Source organism: Syzygium oleosum, unplaced genomic scaffold, assembly GCF_021117445.2.
Source record: "Syzygium oleosum isolate NSW1041296 unplaced genomic scaffold, Sole_v2.1 Sole_v2.09, whole genome shotgun sequence".
In the NCBI taxonomy this organism is placed as follows: Eukaryota; Viridiplantae; Streptophyta; class Magnoliopsida; order Myrtales; family Myrtaceae; genus Syzygium; species Syzygium oleosum.
In genome coordinates, this window is record NW_026607493.1 from 6426072 (window position 1) to 6434361 (window position 8290).

At 41.8% G+C, this 8290-nt stretch overlaps 1 protein-coding gene across 1 annotated transcript; it reads right to left on the reverse strand.

The window, feature by feature from the left end:
- Positions 1–4886: 4886 nt before the first annotated feature.
- On the reverse strand, positions 4887–6216 carry LOC115669487 (uncharacterized). Its single transcript, XM_056314285.1, has 3 exons — positions 5845–6216; positions 5635–5740; positions 4887–5259 (listed from the first exon to the last, which is right to left on the reverse strand). Exons 1-3 carry the CDS (start codon positions 5875–5877, stop codon positions 5096–5098), a joined length of 303 nt encoding a protein of 100 aa, XP_056170260.1. The 5' UTR covers positions 5878–6216; the 3' UTR covers positions 4887–5095.
- Between the last annotated feature and the right edge of the window lie 2074 nt (positions 6217–8290).

Sequence of the window (8290 nt, forward strand, 5' to 3'; positions counted from 1 at the left end):
AGTAGACCCCGTTACGACTTTTGAACGTGGCTTCTTCCCCTCTCTGTTAACATTCCTCCCGATGCTTCTTCACTGACTGATGAAGCCTTTTACCGACATGTTTAGGACGACACCAAGCAAAATGACGTTGCCACCGTAGCAAAAGAGTCATTGCAATAGAATAGCTAGAATGCGTTGGGATGGCTATTTTAGATTTATTAAGAGAAAGGAGGGGGTTACATCACATTCATCTGGTAAAATATTCATTCTCTATCGAAGAAACCCTTGCCGAATTAGTCTCTATTGAATTTTTTAGGGATACTTACGCAAATGATCTTGAAACTTTGACTCGGTGTGCAATATCGTCCTTAAACTTTTAATTTGTTCAACGTGGTCCACGAACTTTTAATTTCTAGGACGACATTGTATATTGGGCTAAAGTTCAAGGATCACATTGAACAAATTAAAAGTTTTGGGACGACATTGCACGTTAGGTTAAAGTTCATGGACCATCCATGTCATTTTCTTTATTTTCTACCCTCTATTTCCTTAGCTTCATTCACCGTGTAGTGTAGCAAAGATTGTGCTGGTGGAGAAAAATGAGTTGGTCCATCTTCATATCACACTCAATGGCTATGCAAACCACAAAATCGACTGTTGCCATAGATGTCAAAGTTTCGGGGATAATTTATAACTTTTCAAAATATAGGGATTATTGCGCAATTGAGCCAAGGTTCAAGAGGGTATTCCCGAATTGTGACTTTTCGAAATTCAGGAGCTATTACGGAATGTATCAAAATTATGGACCTAAGCAGGTTCTTAGAAGGCTCAAGGGGGATAGGGGAAGAAACTCCTCGGTATGGTAGAGAGATGTCACTATAAATTCTTTTTGTTATTGAGAAGAAAAAGTTAGGGACGGAACTTGGGAACTTGTAGGTGGAGAAGGTAGACTCCATATCAGCTCCAGTTAACTACCGCCGAGTAGGCAGGTATAATAACCTCTTGCGCTTGGGGTGATGCAACAGAGTTTAGGCTCTTGCTTAATTGGCATGTGCTTCACATAATGTCTCGTAACCAACTTGCCAACCAAGTACCCTTGGTTACGAGACATCGTGACTTTTTGAAATTCAGGAGCTATTGCAGAATGTATCACAATTCGGAAAGGTTTTGAGCAATTATCAATTAGAATTGCTTTTTAAGCTTTATTTCTCGAATTCACCCTTATATTTTGTCCAAAATTGGCAGTCAAGTCACGAGGCTCTATCTATTCCTTCCAGAACGAAGAGAGCCCATCAAGTTCCTAACATGCCCATGTGTGAATGACTCGTTCGGTCTAGACAAGCCCATCACTTTTGCCTCGCGAATTCCCAAAATTCCAAAGAGCCATATACCATCTTTGGATTATAAGGCAAATTCAGGTTTGGTCTTCAATTAGGCCTAACTCACTATTCCAGTCATTCTGAAAAGAAATTGCACAATAATTTTGAGCTGGGCTAAGTCTGACTGAGACCAAACAAGCCCGGTTTTCTTATATATATATATATATATATATATATATATATATATATATATTCATTAAATAGTTAAAATTAAAGGAGAAAATTACCCAATCAATTCTAAATCTATTGGACAGATACTAATTCAATTTTAAACTTTTCAATTTTATCAATTAGTCCTAGACTTTTGTGTGAGATTGCACTATAGTGATATCGGCCAATTTTGTCTGAAGACTGCTAATAGGACTGTGCGCCATGTAGGACTACACGCAATGATAGGACCGCCACGACAGCGATCTCCGGCAAAAATTGGCCGGAAGGACTACATTGGAATTTTGGGCAAAAGTTTAGAACTAAATTTACAAAATTGGAAAGTTTAAGATTGAATTGGCATCCATTCAATAAGTTTATAACTGATTAGACAATTTCCCCTGTAAAAAGGCTAATATAACAGGCGCACTAATGTCCCTATCACTCGAAACTCAACTCTTTCATTGCTACAAAAATGTGATTTTATGTCTCTGATGATTCGACACGACGAAAAGAGTGAGCAATTAAGGGTGCGTTTGTTTCACTAAAACTTCATAATAAAGAAAAATATTTTCCATGTAAATTTCAAAGAAAACGATTAGTTTTCATTTGTTTGGTGATTTAGGGAAAGTGATTTCCTTCTTATTAAAAAGGGAAACCGTTTTCCCAAAATCCATTTGTTTTTCAGTCCATGGTTGTAGTTTTCTATCATCCAAACACTAGAAAGTCGAAAAATAATTTCCCGAAAAACAATTATCCTCCAACCAAATGGACCCTAAATTCGAAATCGAACAAACTTGTGCTGAAAAAAGGGGCAATGCTGGCTTTCTCCACTTCTATCTAGGGGGCACCAAATGCCCGCTACTCTCTCCCCAATCATTCAGATGGACATTCGGATTGCCACGTGATCCCCCGAATGTGATTCCTCCTCAAAGAGGGAAAGACCACTCCAAGTTTCGTGGGGTATCTTCAAAATTCGAACACTTTCCGGAGGGACCCTAGAAAACAAGGGACCGTTCACGTCGAACCTCAAATAATTCGGAGCACCAACCATAAATGAACGAACACACGCGCATACAGACAACGCGCAGATGGAGACAATTCTGCCTAAGCAGTGCCCACTTCACTTTGTTTGCGCTTCGATTTCGCTCGGTCCCGTCGTACGTGCACGAACGTGTTAACGCCCGGAAATGGCAAGTGGAAAGGGAAAGCCGGAAAGGAAAGCGGGGACACTGCAATAATACAATATGATCACCAAACTTTTACCTTATTTAATATGATTCCTGAATTTTAATTCCACGTATAATGTGATCTCTGAACTTTGATATATAATCAATATAATTCCTAGACTATACGAAAACGTTCGATATTGTCTTATGATCCAGAGACAATATTGAATATTGTCATATGATCCAAAGATTAAATTGAATATGTACTAAAAGTCTAAGGACCACATTACACACTGGGATAAAGTTCAGGGACCATATTAAACAAATTAAAAGTTCAGAGACCATATTGCATATCGAACCAAAGTTCATGAACTATTTGTATCATTTTCCCTAACTTCAAATGTGTTGCTCATATGGATCAATTTATAAAATCGACATTATGTGATTTGATGAACTGTGGTTGGAAAACTCAAATAATAATTGTCTTGAGTCACTTGCTAAACGATCAATTAAAAGAGTATTTATAATTTTCAATGGCAAGTACTATTTTAGCCTTCAAAGTTTCATGGTCCGTACAATTTGATCTTCTAAGTTTTGTTAAATCATAGTAATAGTTGGAAATTAACGTATCAAATATTATCGATTTCACCCACAAAGCTCTTTTCCTACCAAACTATGCCCTTGGCCTTTTCCATTTGTGAGCTCCTCTGGCAAATCATGATGTGCACATTCTAGCTACTCTGCACTTCTATTCATCAATGTAGGAATTGGGTTCAAGCTTTCCCCTGCCCCTTCTCATCAATGAACTCCTAACGTATACGAAGGAGTGTGGCACCAAAGTAACCTAAGATGGCCGGTTTTTTTTCTTAAAGTGATCTCTACAAAGGAAGCATCTAGCGTTAGCGAGTATATAAGCTCGAGAAGCGATTCATTAATTCAACCTTTATGAATCCATTTTTTTGTTCACTCCTTCGGCGCATGTCTCCGCAACACAAAACGAGAATTTCGCTTGTTATAGGACTTGACCAAACATCTCACAACACGAGCTGATAGCAGCCATGCAACACCTATAATTTGTTTTGTTTGTGCGGTTTCAGTCATACTTTGTGCAATTGAGTGCTCTAATAGTTTAACTGTTCCTATTGAAAATGTCAAATTAGTTAATGACGTCGCACTGTTGATATGTCGGAAAATGGTATTCGATGCTTGTGCAGCACCAAACTAACGTCAAATTAGCAAATGAAACACCAGGAGAGAAAAGGAAAAAGAAAAACCTAACCTGACCACACTAGTTTCTATGAGTAGCTGAAGCTTGATTACACGGATATAAAAAACGTATAGAACTTGATTGCACAAAATAAAAATTGAAAGATCAAATCGCATAAATCGAGTTAGACAAAGGACTCGATTGCTCAAAATAATATTAAACCGTATAAACACTAAAATCGATGAATTGATCGTACTTAACCCACTCATTAATGCATCTACCACGCAAATTTAATACATTGAAAATACGTATTTGCATCAACCCGTCTCTAATAACAGAACAGGAAACCTTTAGTTTGTGGTCCTCATCTTTTTTATTCCCGTAAATTATCCTTACTTAATTTACGTACATCGATGACTTACCGTACTTTAATAAGATTTTTTTTTAATAAGATCTCCGCACGTCTAGCATTATTCTAAATAAAAAAAAAATTGCCAGATATCTACTTACAAGTTCCAATTTGATGGGGCAAATCTAGCAAAAAATATTTCTTTTGATGAAGCAAATAGTATCCGATAGTTTCCGATCCGAACAAGGTCGCACGTTCTGACACGGGAGCACAGGAGCGCAACGCTGCACGCAACGCCACGTGTGCGCCACCTCCCCGACCACCCACTCCACACTCCTCACACTCCCACACGCACGGACGGTGGCGCAATTCAACACGCCACCCAAAAGCCAAGGAAGACGCCACCGCAAACGACAACGGTTTCCGAGGGGCGCGCTCGTTTGCAGTTTTCGCGGACCCTTCCTTCAACCTTTTCCCCAATCACTCACACATGGCAAGTTGCATGAACATGAACAATAGAATTCGCACTTTTCTTGTTGAAGAATTAGTCTTAAATCGTGCTGTCCGTGCTATAAAAGTCAATTGATAAACCAATCAAATAGATCGCGTGTCGAATGTTAATTCCTTCTTAAATTAAAACGAGATACCGATAGATCTATCGAATAAATATTATCTGATTACATTCTATTATTATACCAGATCGAAATTTACGGACTAATAGTTACATATAAGGAACCAAAAGAGAAACGCGACTAGCTAACTAGGAGGCATATATACTTAATATGGTCTGTGAGAAGAGTTGGAGCGACGTATAACGACGGCAATGACAGATCGTTGTCGGAGGAGGGGAACTGAAAAGCGAAGCTTAGTGATGTTGGGCGTCGTGTAGTTTGGAGGTGGCATCGGAGAGCATCTTCTGGATCCTCTGTCTTGTCTCCACGCGCGAGCCTCTCTCCTGCTCGTCCCTCATGCTCCTCCCGCCGTAGGCCTCGAAGAACTCCTTGTTCTCTTTCTCCAACTCATTCCACACTGCAAAACCCACCTTTGAGCTGTCCATCGACTATTCGGTACATCAAATACAAAACATTGATGATGACGACGACGACGACGGTGATGCATGCAGAAACATCCTATTGCAAATAGTAGAGTATCATAATTGATAAAAACCCATAAAACAAGGACGATGAACAGCGCCGGATCGAGGTTTTCTGCGACTTTTCATGAAACTCTCCGATCTTTCTGAAGAACCCAGAATTGAATATTTTCGGCTAATTTCATCACCATGGTCTCGAAGCAGTCTAGGATCATGTTTCTAGTATTTCGTACACATTCCAGACGGCCAAGCACGATAAAGAAAGAAGGCGAGACAACGGAAAAAGCTAAAAGCAGCGAGCGATGGGCGACCTGTGGAAGTGATGACGGGCTCGATGTTTGCATGTTTGGAGAGAGCCTCCATGCACTCCTCTTTGCTCATGTTGAAGAGTATACACTCCTCTATCAGGTGGTGCACCTGCACACACACACACACACACAAAAACATATGTATACCCATCAGATCAGATCACCACTCAAGATAACAGTTCAAACAACAACTTTGCCTGACGATAGCTATACCATTCGGATGTATGAAGCAGGAGACTCCCCCATGACGATGGCTCACCCTTCGCCTTTTGTAGATACCAGACAAAGATCGATACTGGTGCGGACCGAGAAACTTGAGAGGCAGAGGAGAGGCTAATCAGATTTTCCGGGAAAGTTATCAGCGGACGGGAAATGCGCAGGAGGAGGAGGAGGAAAGAGAGGCGATCAGAAAGGACGACCGGAACCAAAAAAGAGAGAAGAGGAAGGGGCTAGATCAAGAAACCCAAATGATGGTCCAAAATATGGTTTAACATGTGACGACAGTGTGCGTGCAATGCATATTCTAATGTTTCTTGGCAACATGGGTAGGTCAAAAGAGAAGAAAAGGAGGAGGAAAATGGCGAGAACGGAGTAAATTTTTTAAGCGACGGGGAGAAAAAGACGATGACGTCAGAGGGGCGGGGGGTGGGGTGGGACCCGGGCGCCCACGTGGGCCGCGGGACGTGATTGGCGGAGAGGGGATACGGGGAGATTCCATAAGCAAAAACCCCGAGGACTGTTTTTTGTTGTGCGTTGAGCCTCACCGTGGCCCCCGTGCCACCGTGGCGGTGTCCACGTGACGCGGGCCCGGGCAGCCCTCTAGCAATTCGTCACGTGGCGGGCCCACAGTCACCCGCCACCCCCGGAATGGCAGGGCGGGCCCCACGGGACCCTGACCTCCCCTCCCCGAGGGAAAATGGCTTGCGGGTTGCGGCTCGCCCCCGTTTCCTCTCTGCCTATCTCCGCTTGTCCGTAAATTTTCGTCTTTAAATTTTGTCTTTTTCTAGTTTTTTAAAATTAATTTTTAGATCAGGCTCGTTCGTTGTGTTAGACACCTCGGATACTTAGGGTGCGCATGACAATATTTCTATATCGGAAAACTATTTCTATTCAGAAATGATTCTTTTTTATTCTGTGCCCGGAAACAATTTTTAAGCATTTGAAGGCGTTTAGTAACTGTCCAAAATTTCTATTCCTAGGGATAGAAAAAACGAAATACGTTTGGTAACTACACAAAAAAATTTCAAATTTTTATTAATAATATTTCAAATTATTTAATTTTTTTTTCTTTTTTTTTTTCTTTCTATCCTTTCTTCTTTGGCCATGGCCAGGGCGTCGCGGCCCTCGCCGCGGCGGGCGGCGAGGTCGCCCCGCGCGCGGCGGCTCGACCCCCGCCACCGGGCGAGGCGGCCTCGCCCAGAGATGGCAGGCTCGGCCGCCCGGATCCGGCGAGGCCGAGCCTCGCCGTCTCGGGCGAGGCCGACCTCGCCGCCATGACCAGGACTCGGCCTCGCTCGATCGGCGAGGCCGCCGCCCAGCGGCGAGGTCCGCCCTCGCCCTCGCCGGCGAGGCGACCCTCGCCTCCTCCGCGGCGCGGGGCCGTGACGCCCTCGCCCAGGCCTGGCATGGTGCCGCCGGCCACGAGACAGCGACGGCGGCTCGGCCAAGAAGAACAACACACAAAATAAGAAATGAAAAAAAAAAAAAAAAAAAGAAAAAAACTGATTCTCAAAATTGTCTTGAGAAACAAGAAGCAACTTTTTTTACTTCTTGTTTCTCTTCCAAACTGTTTCTCGACACAAATTTTTGCAAAAATGTGCCCGGGAACAAAAAGTTTACCAAACGCATTTCTGTTCCCAAACTATTTCTAGGAACAAAAGAACAGAAATTTTCACTATTTGGCACGTTACCAAACGGGCCCTTATTCTCGTTCTATATGAATTTCATGTATTTATGCAGTATGTGACGCTCTTCAAAGTTCGTATTCTTATGAATGTGAAGGATTTTTGTGTGTATCGAGAGTACCCAAAAGAACAACGAAATCTCGTAATTTTATTCCGGCGCGGAGTATATCACTAATGACAATGTTCTTTGGCACGCAATGGATTTCTTCATAATGGTTCGGGAGTCCAACTTGGAACCATTTAGAATGTTGCGTGGAACCAACCTTTTACATACCTTAAAACCGAGGAAAACGACAACTGCATGTAGACCATCCATAATTAGAGTCCTTTTTGGGTAATTAATGGAAAAATTCTCGATATGCAAGAAACTAGTTAATACAGCTATCAATTGCGATCGTCAAATCTTTTGGATAATTACCCCATGAGTCCTAAACTTATTGTACAAATATTAATTCAATTATAAACTTTTTAATTTTATCAATTTATTCATGAATCTTAGCACGAAATTTCAATGCAGTCCTTTAAGCCAACAGCCGCAGAAAATCGCTGACGTGTCTTTCAATCATCGCCGGTCGTCCTACACAGCATGCTGATACAGACAACTTGTGGATCATTACGCTAGTGATTTTTCGGCGGCAATTATTCGAAATGATTATATTGAAATTTCGCTCAAAGGTTTAAAAATACGCCGGCAAAATTGAAAAATTTCATATTGAATTAGCATCGATATACTAAGTTTAAGGGAAGATGGAGCT